At 43.4% G+C, this 27,549-nt stretch overlaps 1 protein-coding gene across 1 annotated transcript in view; it reads left to right on the forward strand.

Moving 5' to 3' along the window:
• Positions 1 to 27,549, forward strand: part of LOC137369779 (piezo-type mechanosensitive ion channel component 2-like) — a 1,207,705-nt gene that overhangs the window by 852,023 nt on the left and 328,133 nt on the right. Inside the window, exons 12-15 of the mRNA XM_068031235.1 lie at positions 9,804 to 9,942; positions 17,750 to 17,868; positions 22,562 to 22,804; positions 27,205 to 27,316. Coding sequence (XP_067887336.1) covers positions 9,804 to 9,942; positions 17,750 to 17,868; positions 22,562 to 22,804; positions 27,205 to 27,316 — 613 coding nt within the window. The remainder of the gene's footprint in view (positions 1 to 9,803; positions 9,943 to 17,749; positions 17,869 to 22,561; positions 22,805 to 27,204; positions 27,317 to 27,549) is intronic.

A 27,549-nucleotide genomic window follows, 5' to 3' on the forward strand; every position in this document is an offset into this window, starting at 1 on the left:
TCTGGTCTCTGGCTTCGGCTCCTTTTATCTCCCGGCTCCTCTCGCCTGTTCCCGCTCTCGCTGCTGCTTCTGGTCTCTGGCTTCGGCTCCTTTTATCTCCCGGCTCCTCTCGCCTGTTCCCGCTCTCACTGCCGCTGCTCTCGCTGATGCTTCTGGTCTCTGGCTTCGGCTCCTTTTATCTCCCGGCTCCTCTCGCCTGTTCCCGCTCTCACTTAACAGAAATCTTAACAGAACGTGAAGACGAGTACTTTAAACTCTAAATCTCAACAGAATACTCCTGTTTGACCCTGCTGTTTCACCCAAAGAGATCCCTTATACGTTTGTTTATACCCATTGTTTAGGGTCTTCACACCTGTCTAACTCTATCTCTGTAAGCACTCATGGAGAGATGTTTGAGTTTTAAGTCTTTGGTGGTCTGCAACCTTTTGAAATTCTTATAGCTACACATTTAATTTCCCCAAACTAAAAGTTACCTCTAAAATACTGATACAAACTATGAAACAGATTGTAACACCTTCCCCCAGGGAAAAAAAGAAAATTCATCACCATAGTGATATGTTTTCATTCACACCAACAATAAAATAACTTATAATCATAACAGGTTTAAACAGCTACCTTATCACATGCAATACACATAACTGTCTTCCCCATTGTCCACAAGATAGTCCATTTTGACAATATTCCTTTACTGAATCCATAAACATGATCCAATTAAGTCTTAATGTTTCTTTCTGTGGTGTTTTCTTAAAGTTGTCTTCTTCTGTATATGGAAATCCCAATTGTTGCCATGTCCCTGGGTAAACAATGATTCTGATAGTCTCTCTTTTGCATACCTGTTAATGTGAATTCTGTAAGTGGAGATTCCTCATGGTTATGCACATATGAATTTTCAGACTCAGTCTTTGAATCAGTTTGTTCAGATTTCACTTCTGAACATTATTCTCTTCCATATTTCCAGGTTTTTCATTGTTTAAATTTGAAAATAAAGTCCTAATTAATTCCACAGTTAAACCATCTTCCTTCTGCTTAACTGCAAGCATATCTTTATTTTTACGTCCATTTCTCATACTCAAACATTTTGGATTCTCTTTTTGAGATGACAAGTTTAAAATTGCTTCTTTCTGTGCTAACAACTCATTCATTTGTTGGTCAACATTTTCTTTAGCCACTTTAAAAAGGTTGTGGAGATGACTTTCATGTTCAAATAGAAATGTTTGATATTCTTGCTTGGTCTGATCTTTAAGCAGTTTGTAATCTTTCAGTTTTTCTTGATATCAGTCATAACAAGCCTTGTTTAAAACTCTGTGAGTGCAATTGATAGTTTCTTCATTTTGGCCTTCCACTCTCTGTTCTAACACTGTGATTCTTTCCTGCAACTCACGAATAATATCATTCCAAACACTTTGGGGTTTCAGATGGTCTTTTGTAATCTGTCCATTTGCCTGGATTCCTGCTGTTATACCTTGTGTTGTATCAGCATTGGCAGGCACCTTTGATTCGGAGTCAGGTCTTATTAACCCGTCAGGATTAGTCTGAAGTTTCAATCCTTCTTGGGGAGAACTTTTAATTTGAAATTTTTTAGGTACTTTTGCTGCCTCTGTTAAGTCCATTAGTAGTGTGGATACATCTGTGTCTTTGTTTAATTTATCCTCTGGCCAAGAGGGTTACAAATAGGTGAGGAGTCTTTACCCATAGGAACAGCTCTCGTACTGTTGTCCACCGTTTCAGGAAATGGAAATATCTTATCTCCTGTCAGATCATTTCTGAATATAAAATCAACCTGATTCATGGGTAATTTAGAGACAACACCAACACTAACAGCTGCCTTTACCAAATCGCAGTCTAAATTCACTCTCTACAATGGGATGAGCATACAATCCCCATCGAAACCCCGTATCAATACATTTTTATTCAGCAAACTCTTTGAAGAAAAGTTTAAATCTTTTTCTAGCATTAAGCTCTGAGCTGAGCCGATATCTCTTAGGATGACAAGGACTGAATTTTTCCAGCTCACCGCTGATCTCGGCGGCGAGCTTCAAAAAGGGCGCGGCGCACGCAAGATGTGCTTCACTGAGCCGCCACGATATTTAGCACGGTGGCTCATTTACATGGAGGGAGCGGAATACTAGCTCCCGATGACATAGAAGGAGCGGGTGCTCCGTCTCCAGTAACGGCATCCAGCGCCACCGCACAGGCGCCAGCTCAATTTTTAAAGGGCTTCAAGTGCTTTATGTCCATTAAAATTTTTAAAGGTACAGGTCTTTAAAAATAAATGTAAAACTTTATTAACAGTTTCAATCCCCTCTCCCACCCTTACCCTATAACTATTCAATTTACTAATTCTCCCCCAAAAAGTCAACTCACAATCCTGACCTTTCCCCCCGAATTTTCTTCACTTTAACCTTCAACCCCTTCCCGCCATCCTCTCAAACAATAGCTTTTCTCACTCTCCTCCTCTCCGAAAACATCACTCCTCCCCCCTCCCCACCAGTGTTCTGCCTCGGATCTCCAAAATATTTAACTTGGGTTCCCGTCGCTGAGCAGCGGGAGGGCTGCCATGAGGCCTCGCCGCCGCTGGTAATATGGGGCATGGCCTTCCCAGTGTTAAGCTCGTGGCAGGCCTCTCCTGGAGGTATTTTCTAGGTCCTCCTGCCATGACCCCCAACGTTGGGGGGCTGATAAAATCCAGCCTACAATCTTTCTGGATCTTTCCTTGGACAAAAATGGAGTGACTTCCCCTTCAAGTATAAAACCTTCATAATCTTTGACACCCCTGTTTACACCCATGATAAATATATTAGATGGTACTGGTTTTTCACCAGCCTCACTGTTTGGTGTAGTATTCATTGGCAAAACGCTGCCCACGCTGACTAAAGCTATGGCTTTCAGTTTTAACTTCCAACATTCTGCTTTTACATATCCGACCTAATGAAAATGTCTTTTTGACCCGCTCCTATCCTCCATATTGTCTTTTTTACCACTTCGAGAGGCATCTGTTTTACTATCTCATTGTCTATCTCTCCAGCTATTGTGTGAGTTTGCAAATGAAGATCTACTACCCCTAGCTGCTTATGGGTGCTTATGGGATAAAGCATAACTATCAGCTAAAACAGCAGCTTCTCTTATATTAGAAACTTTACCATCCTCAAGGTAATACCTGCTGGAACACTTTTTAAATTCCACCATTAACAACCATTCTGTTCAAGTTTCATTGCATGATACCAACAGTCAAAAATCATTTATTTTTCTCTAGCAAATTCTACAAAAGTTCGATTCTGTCTCTCCCTCAAATTTCATTAGTTTATTTGATAAACTTCTGGAACCAGGTCATACACGTTAAGTACTGCATTTTTAACTGTCTCACAATCTGCAGACTGTTTCTCTAAAAGACTTGAATAGACATCCAATGCTTTTCCCATTAAAACACTTTGCAAAAGAATGGTTCATATTTCTTGCCTTGTTGCAATTTTCTCAAATGAGACAAAAAACCTTTGAACACGTCCTCAATTAATTTAGGCACTAAGCGAACAAGGCAGCAGTGAATTCTGTCCAGCCAGTTGGTCAAAGCTAAACAAGATCTTTTGAATCAAAATTAGAGTTTGTTTTCCAGGCTTCTGGTTTTCAGAATTCTGCACAATCAGGTCAAGCTGTGATTTTTGAATCTGAAGTAGGTCCCTGCTTGCTTTTAGCCTGACCCTCATCCAGGACCTAAATGGTTAGCGTAAATATTAAGGTAGTTGGGAATGAAGCGGGATTTTGATCTTTAGCATTTTAATCCCATGCCCAACCCTTTCCTGCCTGTCAAGGGTAGTTAAATTCGAGGCACATGTTTTTAGCTGTGTATTAATTCCCCTACTCTTCCTGTCCTTCCCTTTCTAGCACATGGCTCTGGAAATAATGCTGAGGTTACCACCCACGAAGTCCTGCTCCTAAAATTGTTTGAGTCTCCTAAATTTATCTTGCAGGACTTCACTCCTTTCTTTAGCTATTGGCTCCCAAATAACCCATGATAACTGGTTGCTTTCCTTCCTGTTACACAATGCTTTCCAGTCCAATATGCCCTTTACCTTGGCACCTGGAGGCAACTAAGCATTCGGGTTGTTGCTCTGGACTGTAAAGGATTGTGTTAGCCCCTCTAACTATTCAACCCCCATCACTACTGTATTTAGGTGCGACGTTAATCTGTGGCCCCCACCCAGACCATCTCTTTATTGTTTGTTTATTTGATGACCTGCCCCAGAGTCCTCATTTTCCCACAGGAAACTAAAGCTTTGAAAATTGCTGAAAAAAAGAGACATGCTGTCAACGCTTTTCATCTTGCACTCATCAGGACGGACACAGGAATGCCGGGTTTTGGGGGGAGCAGCAGTTTATACTGCATGAGAAGAGGGTGCTGATTGGTTGGAAGGGAACTCTGGTCGGGGCGTTGCCATGGAGGATGCGCCGGGGACCTGTTGTCTCTCGCGCTTTTGATTACTTCGGGGAAGGTGCAGGGCCTGGACATGTTCCTTTTGTCTTCAGAGGACGGGTCCCTGCGTATGAATATATGTAGCTTTTAGCATGTGTAAGTGAGCCACATTGCGACAGATAATCTTTGCTTGTTGGTGTAATTCTTGGCACACTCGGGATTGTAAGGCAGATGCCGTCCAATCGCAGATTCACGCCTAATGTTGGACATTATTTCAGCTTGTCACAACAGGCAGAGGATTGACTGTACTCAACCAGCCCGGGCTTTTAAAACTCAGATCATGACGGTCCGGAGTGTGCTAAGAATTGCACTAACAACCAATTTAAGATTATCAGTCGGGCTCGCAGTGCACTTGCTTACCTACTTAAGCTCGCTGGAAGCTACATGTAGTCATGGGCAGGGACCTGTCCTCTGTCGGCAGGAGGAACTTGTCCAGCTTTGGGCCTTTTTTGGAGGACTGGGGGACGATAGTTCCCTGGTGCATTCTCCATGGCAACGCCTCGACCAATTGGTGCCTTTTTCTCATGCAGTATAAGTTGTTCCTCGTTTGAAGTTTGGCATCCTTGCGTCTGTCTTGATGAGTGTAGAATGAAGAGCTTCGACTCTTTTTTTAGCAATACTCAGGTTCTGTACTGCCAGCGACTATGTGGTTGAAAACTTAATGTTCCTCTGGGCAAAGCTGTTCTTTAATCTGCCTTTCCCTGCCCTCAAATAGTCACCCATCTTTCCTCCTCAGCTGCCCGCTCCCAATCTCATTGATGGAAAAGTTATTGGAAGGGATTCTGAGAGACAGGATTTATATACATTTGGAAAGGCAAGATCTGATTAGGAATAGTCAGCATGGCTTTGTGCTTGGGAAATCATGTCTCACAAATTTGATTGAGTTTTTTGAGGAAGTGACCAAGAGGATTGACGAGGGCAGGGCGGTGGACGTAGTCTACATGGACTTTAGCAAGGCCTTTGACAAGGTCCCGCATGGTAGGCTGGTCCGGAAGGTTCAAACATGTGTGATCCAGGGTGAGCTAGCCAATTGGATACAAAATTGGCTTGGTGATAGGAGGCAGAGGGTGGTAGTGGAGGGTTGTTTTTCAGATTGGAGGCCAGTGACCAGTGGTGTGCCGCAGGAATCGGTGTTTGTCATATAGATTAATGACTTGGATGTGAATGTAGGGGGCATGATTAGTAAGTTTGCAGATGACACCAAAATTGATGGTATCGTGGACAGTGAAGAAGGATGTCTAAGGTTACAACAGGATATAGATCAACTGGGAAAGTGGGCAAGCGATTGGCAAGTGGAATTTAATGCAGACAAGTGCAAAGTGATGCATTTTGGGAAGTCAAACCAGGGCAGGATATATACAGTGAATGGCAGGGCCCTGGGGAGTGTTGTTGAGCAGAGAGACCTTGGGGTGCAAGTACATAGTCCGCTGAAAGTGGCAACACAAGTAGACAGGGTGGTGAAGAAGGCGTATGGCATGCTTGCCTTCATCGGCTGAGGCATTGAGTACAAGAGTTGGGACGTCGTGCTACAGTTGTACATAACGTTGGTTCAGCCGCACTTGGAGTACTGTGTGCTGTTCTGGTCGCCGCACTACAGGAAAGGTGTGATTAAGCTAGAGAGAGTGCAGAAAAGATTCACAAGGATGTTGCCTGGTTTGGAGGGCTTGAGTTATAAAGAGAGATTGGATAGGCTGGGTCTGTTTTCCCTGGAGCGAAGGAGGCTGAGAGGGGACATGATAGAGATATATAAAATTATGAGAGGCATAGATAGAGTAGATAGCCAGAGTCTGTTTCCCATGGTAGGGGTGACTAAAACTAGAGGGCATAGATTTAAGGTGAGAGGGAGGAGGTTTAAAGGGGATCAAAGGGGTAAATTTTTCACACAAAGAATAGTGGGTATCTGGAATGAGCTGCCAGAGGAGGTGGTGGAGGCAGGAACAGTAGCAACATTTAAGAGGCATCTGGACAGGTACTTGATTGAGCAAGGCATAGAGGGATATGGAATTAATGCAGGCAGGTGGGATTAGTATAGATAGGCATTATGGTCAGCATGGACGCGGTGGGCCAAAGGGCCTGTTTCGATGCTGTACGACTCTATGACACTCTATGACATCAAAGCCTGGAGTTGAACTCGAATATCATCCAAACGGTCAGTTATTCCCTGTCCATGTAAACAAAGCCTTTCTCTTTCCAATTCAAATTGTCTCGCTTCCCTTTCTCTTTGAACCTGTAATTCTAGTTTCCGCATTGCTCTTTTTCTTCTGCTGTGAACTCAAGTTTTTTCATTTCCATTTCTTTCGCTCTTTCGAGTTCAAGTTTTTGCTTTTCTTTTTCCAATTCAAGATGCTTCATTTGCAACGGAATCCTAGCTAACTCAATTTGTTTTTTTTATCTGGGTCAACCCTTTTCAAATTTGAAATGCTATGCTAAAGTCTCCACTATTTCTGCTTTTTTAGCCCCTGCTTTTAACTTTAACTTCAACTCTTCTGCTAATACCATCAACTTAACCTTTCTGTTTGTTGCAAAACACTCAGGGATAAATCTTCTCATCCTAGAAATGTCCGAGCAATTGATAAAACCATTCTGCTTTTCAATAAGTACAGTAAAATTCACCATGAAATCTTGTTTGCTTAAACTTAAGCAAATCCCAGCATCCCCGTCTCAGTCTGTGGATTCGAAATTCCACCGAGAGCCTCCAATTTGTTATTGGGATCGTTAGTAATTGAAAAGATAAAGTTGAATTTCCAGTTATTACTGAAAGAATTATGTTACAAGAATTTATGTTTTAAATGAAGCTATGCAGCATGGTGGCACAGTGGTGCAGTGGTTAGGACTGCAGCCTAACAGCTTCAGCAACCCAGGTTCAATTCTGGGTACTGCCTGTGCAGAGTTTGAAAGTTCTCCCTGTAACTGTGTGGGTTTCCACCAGATATGCTGGTTTCTTCCTACAGCCAAAGACTTGCAAGTTGATAGGTAAATTGACTATTGTAAATTGCCCCTAGTATAGGTAGGGGAATGTGGGATTAATGTAGGCTTAGTATAAATGGGTGGTTGATAGTCAACACAGACTCATTGGGTCAAAGGGCCTGTTTCAGTGCTGTATCTCTCTATGATAAACTACTAGCTTAGCATGACAATTTGAAAACATTTTTATTTTAAAGTTAAAAATTTAGCAGAATATGAAGACGAATACTTTAAACTCTAAGTCTCAACAGAATACTCCTCTTTGTCTGTTACTTTCACCCCAAGTGTTCGCCTGTATGTTACAGGATCTTGGCGGTTTAGTTCACTTCTCCCTGGGCCAATCCAAAGTGTACCACTGCTCTTAGGAATTCACTTCGCTTTTCCTTAATTACTCAAATGTCTTGCCAGGTATGTGATCACTTGGGAATTCTCCCGCCAGCATCCGCTAGGCAATCTTTCAGTTCTCTGCCAATACCTCCCAAATCTGGACTTGCCAGCTTGAGCTTGGGCCTTACTCAAAACAGAAACGCCCCTGGTTCCTAATGGCTTCTTTGCTTCTGAGCCCAGCTGCTCCCAGAGGCTTCTCTGTGACCAACTGCCTGACTGAAACCAACAGCTTTCCAAAAGCCAACTGCTTGTCTGTAAGCAAGCACACAGATCAAAACACCAACTGGCACACCCTGCAACATATATCTCCAATAGCAATGTTGTACACGTATGATGTCCCAAATAGTAATTTAAACTAATTATTTCCAACTCCAAACCTTCTCTTTGTTCTGGGAAATCATATGAGTAACTTAAGCCCTTGGTTGCGACAGCTGCAGACACACTGGGCTGAATTTTATGTTATGGCAGCGGCTGTAAAAAATGGTGGCCCGTATGCGTGGGTCTTCCTCTGAGGAGCCGCCAGGATATTAAGCGCGGTGGCTTATTTAAATTGCCAGGGTGGACCACCTCCACCACCTCCCCCCCCAACCGATGATGTGGAGGGGGTGGGCGGTCCGTCCCTGGCAACAGCATCAGGTGTCATTGCACAGGCGCTGACGCTATTTTTAAAGGGTTTTAGTTTAGTTTAGAGATACAGCACTGAAACAGGCCCTTCGGCCCACCGAGTCTGTGCCGACCATCAACCACCCATTTATACTAATCCCACATTCCTACCACATCCCCACCTGTCCCTATATTTCCCTACCACCTACCTAAACTAGGAGCAATTTATAATCACCAATTTACCTACCAACCTGCAAGTCTTTTGGCAGGAAACCAGAGCACCTGGAGAAAACCCACGCAGACACAGGGAGAACTTGCAAACTCCACACAGGCAGTACTCGGAATTGAACCCGGGTCGCTGGAGCTGTGAGGCTGCGGTGCTAACCACTGCGCCACTGTGCCGCCCTTCCATTTCATTTGCATATTTAAAGGTAAAGACATTGTAAATTAAATTCAAAACATTAAACAAATGTTTGTCGCCCTTCTCCCACCGCTCAATAACCATGCACTTCATGTGGGGCCCTCTAGCCCCCACAAAATACTTACCTTGTGTACCCAACCTTCCCCTGCAATAGTTCACAAACTTTTATCTTTAACCCTTCCCACCATCCCCTCCACCAATTATATTAGTTTGACCCCGCTTCCTCCCCCCCGCCCCCCGCACTGCAATACTTACATTCGCCCCCCTCCCCACCAGTGTGGCGCATCGGGCGAAGGCACGGGAGAGCCGGCCACCGGCTACAATATTGGAGCAGGATGGACGGCGGGTAAGTTTAATAAAACACACTCAGGTTGACCTCCCATCGCTGAGCGGCGGGGGGGCTGCCATGAGGCCTCACCATTGCTGGCAATATCGGGCCGGGCCTTCCCGGCGTCGAGGCCCATAGTGGACCTCTTTCGAAGACATTTTCCAGGCCTCCCCCGCCATGACCCCTGATGTTGGGGGGCCTGTAAAATCCAGCCCACTGTCTCCATCAAGAAGCTCAGAGTGGTTCCCAGTGTTTAGGGTGTCTCTGTCTCTGTAAGCGCTCATGAAGAATCGTTTGAATTTTAAATCTTGGGTAGTCTCCAACCTTTTGAAATTCTTACAGCTACGCATTTAATTTCCCAAATTAAAAGTGGCCTCTAAAATATGAATACAAACCATGAACCAGGTGATCATAACACCTTGAATAACTTTTTCAATCTACACCATAGATTTTTAAGAATAAAAACATCTCTCTAATCAATAAACTTGGCAAGTGTTCTCCAACAAATAACCCAGTAATTGTGGGCAAGTAGTTCTTCACAACAAAAAGTCATGATATTTTGTTACATGATATTTTAAACAGGGTTTCTGAAAAAAGTTTAAAAATACTTGATATTTTTGATTATATTACAGGCCTTACTGGTAACAGTAAATGGAAACCCTGCAGACTGCAATAGTATGCACTCCGCATTGCAAGCTGAGAATGGTCCAACCACCCTAGAGATGTATTCCACACCACAATATAAATGGGAGATGGCTGATGAATCCCCTGGTAAGTTAAATGATCAGTTTTGCTGAGTTCCTATTGATTTTTTGAAAGTTACCCAGCTCAAGAGTTGTAGCCCTAAATTTATCAGAATGGAAATTAAACCATTACTTTCAAGTAAACTCAGCAGTATGAATCTGAACGAAATATAGAATCATAGAATGGCTACAGCACAGAAACAGCCATTCAGCCCACCATGTCCATGCCGGCTCTCTGTGAGAGCAACTCAACCATCCTTACTCTCTCTCCTTTTCCCCATAGCCCTCAAATCTTTTTTCTTCAGATAATAATCCAATTATCTTTTGAAAGCTATGATTGAATCTGCCACACCACACTCTCAGGTAGTGCATTCCAGATCCCGACTACTTGCTGCTTAAAAAAGCTTTTCCTCATGTCGCCACTGGTTCTCTTGCCAAATCACTTTAAATCAGTATCCTCTGGTTCTTGACCTTTCCCCCAGTGGGAACAGTTTCTCCCTATATACTCTGTCTAGGCCTCTCATGATTTTGAACACCTCGATCAAATCTCTTCTCAATCTTCTCTTCTCTGAGGAGAACAAAGAACAAAAACAAAGAACAAAGAACAGTACAGCACAGGAACAGGCCATTCGGCCCTCCAAGCCTGCGCCGATCTTGATGCCTGCCGAAACTAACACCTTCTGCACTTCCGGGGCCCATATCCCTCTATTCCCTTCCTATTCATATATTTGTCAAGATGTCTCTTAAACGTCGCTATCGTATCTGCTTCCACCACCTCCCCTGACAGCAAGTTCCAGGCACTCACCACCCTCTGTGTAAAAAACTTGCCTCGCACATCCCCTCTAAACTTTGCCCCTCGCACCTTAAACCTATGTCCCCTAGTAACTGACTCTTTCACCCTGGGAAAAAGCTTCTGACTATCCACTCTGTCCATGCCGCTCATAACTTTGTAAACCTCTATCATGTCGCCCCTCCACCTCCGTCGTTCCAGTGAAAACAATCCGAGTTTTTCCAACCTCTCCTCATAGCTAATGCCCTCCAGACCAGGCAACATCCTGGTAAACCTCTTCTGTACTCTCTCCAAAGCCTCCACGTCCTTCTGGTAGTGTGGCAACCAGAATTGCATGCAGTATTCTAAGTGTGGCCTAACTAAGGTTCTGTACAGCTGCAACATGACTTGCCAATTTTTATACTCTATGCCCCGACCGATGAAGGCAAGCATGCCGTATGCCTTCTTGACTACCTTATCCACCTGCATTGCCACTTTCAGTGACCTGTGGACCTGTACGCCCAGATCTCTCTGCCTGTCAATACTCCTAAGGGTTCTGCCATTTACTGTATACCTCCCACCTGCATTAGACCTTCCAAAATGCATTACCTCACATTTGTCCGGATTAAACTCCATCTGCCATTTCTCCGCCCAAGTCTCCAACCGATCTATATCCTGCTGTATCCTCTGACAATCCTCATCAGTATCCGCAACTCCACCAACCTTCTAACTGTTCCAGCTTCTTTAATCTATTTATGTAATTGAAGTCTCTCATCCCCAGAACCATTCTCATATATCATTTGTGCCCAGAATTGACATAAAACTCCAATTGAGGCCGAACTACTGTTTTATAAAGGTTCACCAGTTCTTCCTTGTTTTCATACTCTCTGTCTCTGTTTAGAAAGCCCAGGATCCCATTTGCCTGGTTAACTGTATCTCAGCCTGCCTTGCCGCCTTCAACAATTTGTCCACATATATCCCAAGGTCCCTGTGCTCCTGCACCCCTTTAGATTTGTATCCTTTATTTTGTGTTACCTTTCCTCATTCTTCCTACCAAATGTATCACATTTCGTTGCATTGTCTGCCCATTCCATGAGCCCATCTATATGTTTTTGAAGTCTATCATGATCCTCCTCACAGTTCACAATACTTCTAAACTCTGTGTCATTTGCAAATTTGAAATTGTGTTCTGTACACCTAAGTCTAGATCATTAATATAGATCAAGAAAAGCAGTGGTCCTAATACTGACCCCCAGCGGAACTGCACTGTATGCCTTCCTCTGGTCCTAAAAACAGCAGTGCACCATGAATCTCTGTTTCCTGTCACTCAGCCAACGTCATATCCATGCTGCCACTTTCCATTTTATTCCATGGGCTTCAACTTTGCTGGCAAGCCTATTATGTGGCACTTGTTGGAAGTGCATGTACAGCACATCAACTGAATTACCTTCGTCAACCCTCTCTGTTACCTCATTAAAAAAACACAATTAAGTAAGTTAAATATGATTTATCTTTAACAAATCCATACTAGCTTTCCTTAATTAATCCACATTTCTCCACATGACTTTAAATTTTTGCCCTGTCTATCATTTCTAAAAGCTTTCCCACCACCGAGGTTAAATTAACTGGCCTGTAGTTGTTGGGTTTATCCTTACAGCCTTTTTGAACAAGGGTGTCACATTTGCAATTCTCCAGTCCTCTGGCAACATCCCTATATCTGAGGAGAATTGGAAGATTATGGCCAGTGCCTCCACAATTTCCTCCCTTACTTCCCTCAGTATCGTCAAATGTATCCCATCCAGTCCTGGTGACTTATTAACTTTAAGTACAGCCAGCTTTTTCAATACCTCCTTGTTATCAATTTTTAGTCCATCAAGTGTCTTACCTACCTCCTCGTTCACTATGACTTCAGTCGCATCTTCTTCCTTCAAAAAGACAAATGCAAAGCACTGATTTAGTAACTTAACCATGCCATCTGTCTCCATGTGGAGATACACTTTTTGGTCCCTGGTCAGGCCCACCCCTCCTCATACTGCCCTTTTAATACTTATATGCCGATAGAAGACCCTTGGATTCCCTTTTATGTTAGCCGCCAGTCTCTTCTCACTCTCTCTTTGCCTTTCTCCCTTTCTTACTTCCGCCTAGTTCTTACTTGCATTATTAACCTGACATCTGTCATATGCACCCTTTTTTCTGCTTACTCTATCTGTTTCATCATCCATGGAGCTCTGGCTTTGCTTGCCCTACCTTTCTCCCTCATGGGAAAGTACCTCAACAGTATCCCAAACCATCTCCTCTTTAAAGGCAGCCCATTGTTCCATTACAGTTTTGTCTGCCAATCTTTGATTCCAGTTTACCTGGGCCTGATCTGTTCTTATTGTACTGAAATCGACCTTCCTGCATTTTTGTATTTTTACTTTAGATTGCTCCTTATCTTTTTCTATAGCTATGTTTAGATAGAGGATCTGGATCGGCGCAGGCTTGGAGGGCCGAAGGGCCTGTTCCTGTGCTGTAATTTTCTTTGTTTCTTTGTTCTTTGTTCTAACCTAAACCTGATGATATATGATCCCAGACCCTTGATCCACTTGGCCCACCTCATTCCCCAGAAATAGATCCAGCAATGCCTCCTTCCTTGCTGGGTTGGAAACATACTGACCAAGAAAATTCTCCTGAACACACTTCAAAAACTCTTCCCCTCTCTTCCCTTTATCCTGTTACTATCCCAGTTTATATTAGGATAATTAAAGGTCCTGTTATCACTATTTTATAGTTTTTGCACTTCTCTGTAATTTCCCTGCAAATTTGCACCTCAACATCTTTACCACTAGTTGGTGGTCTGTAGAATACACCCAGAAGTGTAATGGTACCTCTATTGTTTCTTAACTCTAACCAAATAGTTTCGGTCCTTGACCCCTCTAGTACATCCTCTCTCTGCAGCACTATAATAATCTCCTTAGTCAATCCTGCCACCCCTCCTTCTTTCTTTCCTTCCCTATCTTTCCTAAACAGCTGGAATATTTAGTACCCTGTCCGGCCTTTTTTAAGACAGGTCTCCTTTATTGCCAGGATATCATATTTCCATGTGGTTATCTGTACCTGCATCTCAGCAACCTTATTTACCATGTTTAGTGCATTTACATACATGCACTGTAAACCCACCCCCGCCCGCCAATTTAGGTTAAACCCTCCCCAATAGCACTAGCAAGCCACCCCACAAGGACATTAGTCCCAGCTCTCTTGAGGTGGAATTTCTTCAGCTTGTACAAGTCCCATGTACCCCAGAACCAGTTCCAATGTCCCAGGAATCTAAAGTCCTCTCTCCTGCACCATCTCCCCTCCTATGTCTATACTCACTAGCACGTGGCACTGGAAGTAATCCAGAGATTACTACCTTTGAGGTCTGCTTGCTAGTCTCCTTCCTAGCTCCCTAAAACCTGCCTGAAGGACGTTGATTTTGACATGGACCATGATCTCCGGCTGTTCACCGTTGCCCCTCAGAGTGCTCTGCAGCCACTCAGTGACATCAAAGAACAAAGAACAGTACAGCACAGGAACAGGCCATTCGGCCCTCCAAGCCTGCGCCGATCTTGATGCCTGCCTAAATCAAAACCTTCTGCACTTCTGGGGACCGTATCCCTCTATTCCCATCCTATTCATGTATTTGTCAAGATGCCTCTTAAACGTCGCTATCGGACCTGCTTCCACCACCTCCCCCGGCAGCAAGTTCCAGGCACTCACCACCCTCTGTGCAAAGAACTTGCCTCGCACATCCCCTCTAAACTTTGCCCCTCTCACCTTAAACCTATGTCCCCTAGTAACTGACTCTTCCACCCTGGGAAAAAGCTTCTGACTATCTACTCTGTCCATGCCACTCATAACTTTGTAAACCTTCATCATGTCGCCCTTCCACCTCCGTCGTTCCAGTGAAAACAATCCGAGTTTATCCAACCTTTCCTCATAGCTAATGCCCTCCAGACCAGGCAACATCCTGGTAAACCTCTTCTGTACCCTCTCCAAAGCCTCCACATCCTTCTGGTAGTGTGGCGACCAGAATTGCACGCAATATTCTAAGTGTGGCCGAACTAAAGTTCTGTACAGCTGCAGCATGACTTGCCAATTTTTATACTCTATGCCCCGACCGATGAAGGCAAGCATGCCGTGTGCCTTCTTGACTACCTTATCCACCTGCGTTGCCACTTTCAGTGACCTGTGGATCTGTACTCCCAGATCTCTCTGCCTGTCAATACTCCTAAGGGTTCTGCCATTTACTGTCTTCTTCCGACCTGCATTAGACCTTCCAAAATGCATTACCTCACATTTGAACAGATTAAACTCCATCTGCCATTTCTCCGCCCAAGTCTCCAACCGATCTATATCCTGCTGTATCCTCTGACAATCCTCATCACTATCCGCAACTCCACCAACCTTTGTGTCGTCCGCAAACTTACTAATCAGACCAGCTACATTTTCCTCCAAATCATTTATATATACTACAAATAGCAAAGGTCCCAGCACTGATCCCTGCGGAACACCACTAGTCACATCCCTCCATTCAGAAAAGCACCCTTCCACTGCTACCCTCTGTCTTCTATGACTGAGCCAGTTCTGTATCCATCTTGCCAGCTCACCTCTGATCCCATGTGACTTCACCTTTTGTCCCAGTCTGCCATGAGGGACCTTGTCAAAGGCTTTACTGAAGTCCATATAGATAACATCCACTGCCCTTCCTTCATCAATCATCTTTGTCACTTCCTCAAAAAACTCAATCAAATTAGTAAGACACGACCTCCTCTTCACAAAACCATGCTGCCTCTCGCTAATAAGTTTGTTTGTTTCCAAATGGGAGTAAATCCTGTCCTGAAGAATCCTCTCTAATAATTTCCCTTCAACTGACGTAAGGCTCACCGGCCTATAATTTCCTGGATTATCCTTGCTACCCTTCTTAAACAAAGGAACAACATTGGCTATTCTCCAGTCCTCTGGGACCTCACCTGTAGCCAATGAGGATGCAAAGATTTCTGTCAAGGCCCCAGCAATTTCTTCCCTTGCCTACCTCAGTATTCTAGGGTAGATCCCATCAGGCCCTGGGGACTTATCTACCTTAATGCTTTGCAAGACACCCAACACCTCCTCCTTTTTGATAATGAGATGACTGAAACTATCTACACTCCCTTCCCTAGGCTCATGATCCACCAAGTCCTTCTCTTTGGTGAATACTGATGCAAAGTACTCATTTAGTACCTCACCCATTTCCTCTGGCTCCACACATAGATTCCCTTCTCTGTCCTTGAGTGGGCCAACCCTTTCCCTAGTTACCCTCTTGCTCCTTATATACGTATAAAAAGCCTTGGGATTTTCCTTAATCCTGTTTGCCAATGACTTTTCATGACCCCTTTTAGCCTTCCTGACTCCTTGCTTAAGTTCCTTCCTCCTGTCTTTATATTCCTCAAGGGATTCATCTGTTCCTCGCCTTCCAGCCCTTATGAATGCTTCCTTTTTCTTTTTGACTAGGCTCACAATATCCCGCGTTATCCAAGGTTCCCGAAACTTGCCAAACTTATCCTTCTTCCTCACAGGAACATGCTGGTCCTGGATTCTAATCAACTGATGTTTGAAAGACTCCCACATGTCAGATGTTGATTTACCCTCAAACAGCCGCCCCCAATCTAAATTCTTCAGTTCCTGCCTAATATTGTTATTATTAGCCTTCCCCCAATTTTGCACCTTCACCCGAGAACTACTCATCCTTATCCACAAGTACCTTAAAACTTATGGAATTATGGTCACTGTTCCTGAAATGCTCCCCTACTGAAACTTCGACCACCTGGCCGGGCTCATTCCCCAATACCAGGTCCAGTACGGCCCCATCCCTAGTTGGACTATCTACATATTTTTTCAAGAAGCCCTCCTGGATGCTCCTTACAAATTCTGCCCCATCCAAGCCCCTAGCACTAAGTGAGTCCCAGCCAATATCGGGGAAGTTAAAATCACCCACCACTACAACCCTGTTACCTTTACATCTTTCCAAAATCTGTCTACATATCTGCTCCTCTACCTCCCACTGGCTGTTGGCAGGCCTGTAGTAAACCCCCAACATCGTGACTGCACCCTTCCTATTCCTGAGCTCCACCCATATTGCCTTGCTGCACGACCCCTCCGAGGTGTCCTCCCGCAGTACAGACATCCTTGACCCTGGCACCATGGTGGCAACATACTATGCAGGATTCACGTCTGTGGCTGCAGAGTCGCCTGTCTGATACCCCAACTATAGAATCCCCTATCATTATTGCTTTCCGAGTCTTCCTCCTGCCCCCTGTGCAACTAAGCCACCTGTGGTTCTGTGGACCTGGTTCTGGCTGCACTCTCCAGATGAACTATCACTCTCACTAGCATTCAGAACTGAATACCCGTTGGATAGTGAGATGCACTCTGGAGTCTCCTGCACTAACTGTATGACTGGCAGGCAGTCACCCATTCCCTCCAAAACCCAGAGCTTGAGTTTCTCCAGCTGACAATACTTCCTGCACATTGATTGTCCAGGACATTAGTATTACATGGGACTGAGGTGCCCTGCCATGTCTCTATTTATTAGGCTAACTAAACAGAAACAAACTAATGCCTTGTTGAAGAATTATATTTAAAAAAAGCTCAACAACTACTCACCGATCAGCACCTTGTGCTGTCATCACTTCTAGGTTTTTTTTACCTTACCCTCTAATGCTCAGGCTCACATTGCTCTCCTGCTGTGCCCATGAACTTCTTCAGGTACCCGCTCGTTACCTTCAGCTCTCAGAACAACCAATCACTTGCCTGCTGTCCTGTGATGTCACTCCTTGACTTTTTTGTTGATTTGTTCTTGCAGTGATCTCTCTCCACTGCTCCTTTTATCTCTGCTGTGTTCTCTGGCTTCCTGCTGTTCTTCTTATATTCTGTTTCTATACAGGCATTCATTTGATCTGATCCATGTAATTAAAACTAGTGTGACTTTTTTGTTTTGTTTTTTATGATCCATAATTAGGATGAATTTAGAAATGAATGATTAAATATTTCTACTTATTATTGTCAGACAAAGCTGAAGAAGAAAGAATCCCAGAGGAGCCAACTAACAACAGGCTCAACAGCCTCATCACCATCTTCCGTTTTATTATGAAACAGAGCTATATATGTGCACTGATTGCGATGATGGTAAGTACAAAGGATGGGAGACTGATTCTATATTCACTGTTATTGAGCACCTTGACACTAGTTCAGGAAACAATCTCAATGCTATAGTCCAAAATTTATACCTATCGGGAGTGGTTTTTGAAACGATAAACAGGGCCAAAATTAACAGTCATTTGGACAAATGTAGATTAATTAAGGAAAGCCAGCATGGATTTGCTAAGGACAAATTGTGTTTAACTAACTTGCTTGAGTTTTTTAATGAGGCACCAGAGAGGGTTGATGAGGGTCATGCGGTTCATTGATGTCCATGGACTTTCAAAAGGCATTTCATGAAGTGCCACATTATAGGCTTGTCAGCAAAGTTAGAGCCCATAGAATAAAAGGAACAGTAGCAGCACGATGGCACAGGCAGCAGGGCAGCACAGTGGCGCAGTGGTTAGCACCGCAGCCTCACAGCTCCAGCGATCCGGGTTCAATTCTGGGTACTGCCTGTGTGGAGTTTGCAAGTTCTCCCTGTGGCTGCGTGGGTTTCCTCCCACATGCCAAACACTTGCAGGTTGCTAGGTTAATTGGCCATTATAAGTTGCCCCTAGTATAGGTAGGTGGTAGGGAAATATAGGGACAGGTGGGGATGTGGTAGGAATGTGGGATTAGTGTCGGATTAGTATGGATGGGTGGTTGATGGTCAGCACAGACTCGGTGGGCCGAAGGGCCTGTTTCAGTGCTGTACCTCTAAACGATACAAAATTGGCTGAGGAACAGGAAACAGAGAATAGTGGTGAACAGTTGTTTTTCAAACTGGAGGAAGGTATGTAGTGGCACTCCCTGCTTTTCTTGATATATATTAATGGCCTAGAATTGGGCATACAGGGCACAATTTCAAAATTTGCAGATTTCACAAAACTTCGAAGTATTGTGAACTGTGAGGAGGATAGTGATGAACTTCAAGAGTACATAGACAGGCTGGTGGAATGGGTGGACAAGTGGCAGATGAAATTTAAGCAAAAAAGTGTGAAGTGATTCATTTTGGTAGGAAGAACAAAGACAGGCAAAATAAATTAAAGAGTAAATTCCAAAAGGGTGCAGGAGCAGAGGAACCTTGGGCTATATGTGCACAAATCATTGAAGGTTGCAGGTCAGGTTGAGAAAGCGGTTAATAAAGCATACAGGATCCTGGCATTTATAAATAGGGGCATAGAGTACAAGAGCAAGGAAGTTATGATAAGCCTGCATAAAATACTGGTTTGGCCTCAACTGGAGTATTGCATCCAGTTTTGGCCACACCACATTTTAGGAAGGATGTAAAGGCATTCGAGAGGGTGGAGAAAAAATTCATGAGAATGGTTCCAGGGATGAGAAACTTCAGTTACGTGGATAGGTTCGAGAAGCTAGGCCTGTTCTCCTTGAAGAAGAGAAGATTAAAAGGAGATTTAATAGAAGTGTTCAAAATCATGAGGGGTCTGAACAGGGGGAAACTGTTCTCATTGGCCAATGGCTGCAGAACCAGAGGGCACCAATTTAACGTGATTGGCAAAAGAACCAGAGGCGACCTTAAGAAAAAAAATGTTTACGCAGCGAGTGGTTAGGATCTGGAATGCTCTGCCTGAAAGTGTGCTGGAGGCAGATTTAGTTGAGGCCTTCAAAAGAAAACTGAACAATTACCTGAAGAGAAAAAAATTGTGGTCTATGGGGTAAAGGCCGGGGAGTGGAACTCGGTGAGTTGTTCTTGCAGAGAGCCAGCACAGACACCAACTGGCCTCCTTCTGTGCTGTAGACATTTTATGATTCTGTGCCATTTGTGCCATGGAGAATTTTAAAGGATGAGAAAAGTACTTTCAAAACATATCATAGATTAAAAGCAAAATACTGTAGATGCTGGAAATCTGAAATAAAAACAAGAAATTCTGGAAATACTCAGCAGATCTGACAGCATCTGTGGAGAGAGAAGCAGAGTTAACGTTTCAGGTCAGTGACCTTTCTTCAGAACTGACAAATATGGTATATGGGGTAAAGGCTGGAGAGTGGAACTAGGTGAGTTGTTCTTGCAGAGAGCCAGCACAGACACCAAATGGCCTCCTTCTGTGCTGTAGACATTCTATGATTCTGTGCTATTCTGTGCATATGATTCTCCACTGTTTCTGTTTTTTACATTTTTTTTTAATGTCTGTGCTTGGCATGCTTTGTGCTTTAAAGTCTATTCACATCCTCTCTTTACTAACGCTTTGTCTTTCAGCACACCATTAACATACTGTTTGCTTTTGTTCCATGACCTTCTGGTCAGTTATTCTCTGTGTCCTTGTCCTAACAACACCTCTTTTGTTATCTCTTGCCCCACCCCCCCACTTTACTTGCTTAAAATCTTTTACATTTCTAATATTTGTCAGTTCTGAAGAAGGGTCACTGACCTGAAACGTTAACTCTGCTTCTCTCTCCACAGATGCTGCCAGACCTGCTGAGTATTTCCAGCATTTCTTGTTTTTATATCATAGATTAACCCTACCCAGTATGTCAGACAGCTGATAAAAAATAAATCCCATTTCCCAGACTTTGGAACCAAACTTTTAACAAACTAGAAAATGGCATGAAGGCTATTCCAAATCCATGTTATCTTGAGGTTTAGGAATTTGGACATTATCATTATGTTTATTACCAGATCAGAGTGGATACAGTGGCATAATGTTGCTGTTACTCCAGCTGCAAGGAGATTTTTGATCGGGTCATGCTCTAAGTGCCATCAAACTAATTATAAACATTGCTGGAGAAAGCTGGACATACTATATTCATTTAATTTTTCCGATACCAGGCCTTTCTCAGCAATGGCAGAGCCAAAATCTACTGCTGACAGCATAGAAAATAAAATCTCTGCTTTTAATATCATCCTTTCACTCTGATTTTCTTCCAAATAAGAGAATAAAAAAAAATTACAAACACACTGTTACTGTACCGGATCCTACACTTTAAGTGGCCACAAGATTAGATATTTATTTATACTAACAATATTGCAATTCATTGACATATTTATGAAACGTATTTTAAATCTTACATACTTGGTAACAATTAGTATTAGAAATTAATCATTTACTTCCAGCTCTGAGACAGATACCTCAATTTTACCTTGCCTCACCTACCTCCAAACTGTCTGGAGAGGGTCGAGAGGAGGGTCAAAATATCAGGTTCCCAGCCCAGTTTCATTCCCGCTTTTTTAAATTTTAAAGTGCAGAAATCAGGCCATGGACAAGGATCCTGATAAAGGTAGCTGGAGGCCTAATTGACAGACTGAAGTTGCGGTCTGATGACATCATTGGCACCACAACTTAAATTTACTAGTAACTGAGGGGAGGCACGACCTGTAGGAAACCTACCCCCAGCCTTCCTGACCACCCTGGCCCTTCTGATTGCTGACCACACGTCTGGCCCTTCCGATCGCTGTTCTCCCCACAGGCCTACCTATTGCCCACTTCTCCAAGCCCTATTAATTGCAAATCTCTTCCCAGCCTTCCAGCCCTCCTGATTGCTGCCCAAAGCTAATGATCCCTTCCCTATGCTAGGGACTGTCCCCAGTGGTCCACAGCTGCGGTGTCTCCTGTCACCTGTGTCCTTTGGCCAATTTGGGCCTTCCTAGTACCCTCCCCGGCACCCTGTTAATATTATCGGTGCCAGAGTCAGAGACAGAGGCTTGGTAAAACAAAGAAAGAATTGAGGATTTTCTGCTTCTGTCCTCTCAATCCTACAAATCTCCCCCCATTAAAGGGAACAGATGAAAAGTTAGGGGCTGGTGAGTGCAGAAGTGGAAAACCTCAAAATGCCAGAGCTACATGTTCAAGAACAAATCACAAAGAACAGAATTCATTGTTTACAGAAATGCCCTAGCAAGTCAGAAACTAATGTTGTCAGGCAGATCAGCTCCATTTCATTCCAGAAATCTGCCAAAGAGCCAAACATCACATTCTACTCTGTGGTATCACTCTTGCCTCAGTCAGAGGCTGTGGTTCCAAGTTGGACTCCAGAATTATGAGCGCATAATCGAGACAGACACTCTAGTGTGGTACTGAGAGAATGCTGCACTGTTGCCTCAGGTGGACATAAAATATCTAATTGCGCTTTTTGAAGAACAGAATGGAGTTCTCCTAGTGGTCTGGTCAACATTTACTTCTTAACCAACACCACTAGAAATAGATTATCTGATCATTTATCTCATTGCTGTTTTTAAGACCCCACTGTGCGCAAAATTGGCTGCCATATTTCTCTATATTATAATGGTGGCTACACTTGAGAAGTCATTTATTGTTTACGAAGCACCTTGATGCATCTCCCTATTCTCCTTTAAGAACCTTCTTAAAATCCTTCTCTTTGTAGTAATTATTAGAATGAAATTTTTGCATCATATTGCTCTGAATAGAAAATAAGTGTTAAGTATAATAGAATTGTGTTTGATTTCTCAAATCGTTTAGCCCTGACTACAGTCCTATGCTTATCTTAGCTTTTTTATATCAACTAATCACTGGGAAAAAAATACACAATTTCATTTCTTTTAAGGAGTATATTTTGATGCATTAAATCACTTAAATCACATTTATTACTGAGTACATAAAATATTTTGATTTTAACGAATATCAATTATGTTCAGTTCCATATTTAATGCATGAGTGACAATTTACTATAGAATATTTGGGTTTATCTGGGCACTTTTTATCATCTTATTGGTTTCCTTTAGGCTTGGAGTATTACTTACCATAGCTGGCTCACCTTTGTGTTATTGATCTGGTCCTGTGTGCTTTGGATGGTGCGTGATCGGCGGCGATATGCTATGCTCACATCTCCATTCATGGTCTTCTATGGAAATGTCCTATTAACCCTGCAATATATCTGGAGTCTCGACCTCACAAAAGATGAACTTCCTGAGCTATCAGGAGTCTTAAAAAAGATGGAGACTCCATGTGTTGAATTGAGTTCAAAGGTTAGTTTTAGTGAAAATAAGATCTTAAAGTTAATTTGTGGGTGTTCGCATTCAAACGTTTAACATATTTGTCTAATATTCCACTCTCTGCTACTTTTGTAGAGGCCTTAACCCATTTATTATGGGTAAGTATGATAGCATAATAGTTATGTTACAATGACCGTGACTGAGTTCAAACCCCACCGTTGTAGTTTTGAGAATTTAAATTCAGTTTAAAAAGATCTGGAAATAAAAGAAGTCAGTACCAGTAAATATGATCACAAAGCTGTCATAAAACATAAGACATAGGAACTGGTGTAGACCATTTGGCCTTTCGAGCCTGCTCCGCCATTCAACAAATGCATAGCTGATCTTCTACCTCAACTCCACCTTCCCAAGCTATCTCCATATTCCTTAATAAGCTTAGTACCGAAAAATCTATTAGCCTCTGTCTTGAATATACTCAATGACTGAGCATCCACAGCTTTCTAGGGTAGAGAGTTCCAAAGATTCTCAACCCTTTGAGTGAAGAAATTTCTCCTCATCTCAGTCCTAAATGGCCGACCCCTTATTCTGAGACTGTGACCCTGTGTTCTAGATTCTGCAGCTGGGGGAAATATTTTTCCAGCATCTACCCTGCCAAGCCCCTTAAAAGTTTTATATGTTTCTATTCAATCACCTCTCATTCTTCTAAACTCCAGGGAATCTAGGCCTAGTCTACTCAATCTCTTCTCATAGAATAATCCCCTCATCTCAGGAGCCAGTGAATCTTCAGTTCACTCCTTCTCATTCAAGTATGTCCTTTCATAGGTCAGGAGACCAAAACTGCACACAGTACTCCAGGTGTGGCCTTACCAATGCCCTGTATAATTGTAGGAAGACTTCCTTACTCTTACACTCCACCTGAATCCATGCTAATATATTACCCTCAATCTCTTCTGCCAGAATGCATCACCTCACACTTGTCTGTATTAAATTCTATCTGCCTCTTGTTCGCCCATTCTGCTAGCCTGTCTCTGTCCCGTTGCAGGTGGTTTGTATCATCTCATATAATAAAAGCAAAATACTGCAGATGCTGGAAATCTGAAATAAAAACAGCAAGTGCTAGAAATACTCAGTGACAATGTTGAAAATGCTGGTCCCTTTAATTAACCAGGACTTACTTCAGAGTTACTTCATAGTGGCAGCAGTGTGTACCATCTACAAGATGCACTGCAGCAACGCACCAAGACTCCTTAGACAGTACCTTCCAAACCCACGACCTCTACCAACTAGAAGGACAAGGGCAGCAAATGCATGGGAACACCACCACCTGCAAGTTCCCCTCCAAGTCACACACCATCCTGACTTGGAACTATATCACCGTTCCTTCACTGTCTCTGCGTCAAAATCCTGGAACTCCCTTCCTAACAGCACTGTGGGTGTACCTACCTCACGTGGACTGCAGCAGTTCAAGAAGTCAGCTCACCATTACCTTCTCAAGGGCAATTAGGGAAGGGCAATAAATGTTGGCCTAGCCAGCGACACCCACATCCCATGAATAAATTTTTAAAAAGTTACGAGAGCAGGTGATGCTCATTGAAGCTTGCATTTAAGGGCTGGGTTTTTCCCCAGTCAGGAGAGTTACTTCTGCACAGTGAATTAGTCCAGAAGGGAAGAGTGAAAACTGGTATTTGTACTGAACTGTGGATTGAGAATAAACAGTTGTGGATCACAGACTGTCTCCTGCTTCCTGATTTTGATGAATGGATATCTGCTAATTGATCCTCAGCAGGTCTGGCAGGATCTGTGATGAGAGAAACAGAGTTAAACATTTCAGGTTTGTGACCTTTCATCATTCGTTCTGATGAAAGATCACAGACCTGAAACATTGGGCTGGATTTTAAGAGCCCGCCGCCGATTTTAGTGGCGAGCTCAAACAAATGCCGGCCGGTCTGCACGGACCACATGCCAAAAAGCTGCACGATCTCCTGTGTGGCGGTTCATTTAAATAGCCGGGGCCGCCAGCCTCCCCAATCATGTAGAGGGGGCAGGCTGTCTGTCCCCGGCAATGGTGTCAGCCCCTGCCTGTGTGCAGACACTGGTGCCATTTTTAAAGGGCAGCCAGCCATGCCAACTCATTTAAATTTTTAAAGACATTACCCCCAAAAATATACAATAAATTTCTCATGCCCCTTTCCCACCCCAATACCTTTTACATTAATTATTTGCCCTTCCCCTCCCCCAAAACACATACCTTTTAAATGTGACCTCCCCCACCCCCACTCCAGACTACACAAAGTTTAGAGTTCACCGCTTCCCACCATCCTCTACACCCATTATGTTTATTTGACCCCATCTCCCCGCCCACAGAAAATATTAACTCCTCCCCCCTCCCCACCAGTGTCACGCTGCCTTTCTCTGGACAGGGAATTGAAGGTGCGGGAGTGCCGGCCACCGCCCTAAAGATCACGGCGGGCCAGGAAGATTGAATGTAAGTCCATTTAGGTGTATTCATTTTATTAATTTAAATATTTAAATTCAGGTCTTGTCGCCTGGGAGGGCAGCCACGGATCAGTCTGGGCCCTCCCAGCATCGAGGTCCGTGACAGGCCTCTTCCAGACCCATCTTCAGGCAACACCCCCCCACCCCACCACAGATCACGACGCCATGGGTACAACAAGATCCAGCCCATTAATTCTGTTTCTCTCTTCATTGATGCTGCCAGACCTTATTGGCAAATTTTGAAATTCTATTCTGTATTCCAAGATCCAAGTAATATATATATATATATATATAAAACAAAAAAGGCAGTGGTCCTTGCACTGACCCTTGGGGAACACCACTGTCTACCATCCTCCAGTCTGTAAAACAAACATTTACAATGACTCACTGCTTTCTGTCCTTGAGCCAATTTTTCATCCAGTTGTAAACTGGCCCTCCTATTCCGTGAGCCTCAATTTTGTTAATCAGCCTTTTATGTGGTACTTTATCAAATGCTTTCTTAAAATCCAAATAGACAACATCCACCACATTCCCTTCATCAACCTTCCGAGTTACTTCATCACTCCAGGAATTTCTCAGGGTAGTCTCCTAGGCCCAACCATCCTCAGCTGCAATGACCTTCCCTCCATCATAAGGTCAGAAGTGGAGATGTTCGTTGATAATTGCATAGTGTTCAGTACTGTTTGCAACTCCTCAGATATTGAAGCAATCTGTGCCTGCTTGCAGCAAAACCTGGACAAAATTCAGGCTTGAGCTGATAAGTGGCAAGTAACATTGGTGCTGCAGAAATGACAGGCAATGATCATCTCCAACAAGAGAGAATCTGACCATCTCCTGTTGACATTCAACATCATTACCATCGCTGAATCTCCCACCAGGAACAACCTACAGTTGATCAGAAACGTAACTGGACCAATCATATAAATATTGTGGCTACAAGAGCAGGTCAGAGGCTGGGAATTCTGTGGCGAGTAACTTGCTTTCTGTCTCCCCAATGCCTGTCCACCATCTACAAGGCACAAGTCAGGAGTGTGATGGAATACTCTCCACTTGCCTGGATGGGTGCAGCTCAAGCATAACTCAAGAAGCTCAATACCATCCAGGGCAAAGCAGTATGCTTAATATGGACCCCTTCAACCACTTTCAACATTCACTCCCTCCACCATTGGTATAGACTGGCAGCAGTGTGTGCCATCTACAAGATGCACTGCAGCAACTCGCCAAGCCTCCTTCGATAGCATCTTCCAAATGTGCGACCTCTACCACCTAGAAGGACAAGGGCAGCAGATGCATGGGAACACCAGCACCTGCAAATTCCAAGTTCCCCTCCAAACCACACACCATCCTGGCTTGGAACAATATCACCATTCCTTCAATGTCACTGGGGTCAAAACCCTGGATTTCCTTCTGTAACAGCACTGTGGATGTACTGACACCAGATGGACTTCAATGATTCAAGAAGGTGACTCACCACCACCTTCCCAAGGGCAATTAGGGATGGGCAACAAATGCTGGCCTTTCTAGTGATGCTCACATCCCATGAATGAGTAAATAAAACAAAATTAATAATACTCAATCCAAATGAAGTGAAGTCTTGCTATAGAATTGTAATGTTAAAAAAATTTGCCAAGGTCAGTATTTATCATTCATCCCTACTTGCCCACAGAAGGTAGTGGTGAGCCTTCTTCTTGAACTGCTGCATTCCATGTGGTGAAGGTACTTCCACAATGTTGTTGGGTAGGGAGTTGCAGCATATTGATGTGCTGAAGGAACGGCAATATGTGTCCAAGTCAGGACATTTTGTTTAGCATAAAAATCATTAAAGAAATGAACTGAAAATGGAACAGTTCACATTTCTAAAAATGTAGATGCACTTCTCACAATTTAATTGATTAGTTTTGTGTTCAGAATGCTTAGAAACATGTTTTATCCAATAGATCCTGTGTGCCTTGACATTCTGGCTGCTGCTGCGCCAATATATTACAGAGCGTCGTGAAGCAAAGAAACTCAAGGAATCTAACTTATCAGAAGTCAAAGTGGAGGAAATAGGTAAATCAGAATTATTATGTCACTTACCTAAGAAACAATTTGAGAAGTAGTTTCTGGATTGAATTGTCATAGAATGCAATAAACGTCTTGACTTTCTTTACATGAAAGAGATTAAGCAAGATGAGGTAAATTTTGGTCTTCGCCGGCGGGGTAATGTGGCAAAGCAGATTGCCCGGCCTTCCGAAAGAAAATCGGTTGGTTTATTTAAAGGACGGGCAATCCATTCTGCCAGG

Source organism: Heterodontus francisci, chromosome 5, assembly GCF_036365525.1.
Source record: "Heterodontus francisci isolate sHetFra1 chromosome 5, sHetFra1.hap1, whole genome shotgun sequence".
NCBI lineage: Eukaryota > Metazoa > Chordata > Chondrichthyes > Heterodontiformes > Heterodontidae > Heterodontus > Heterodontus francisci.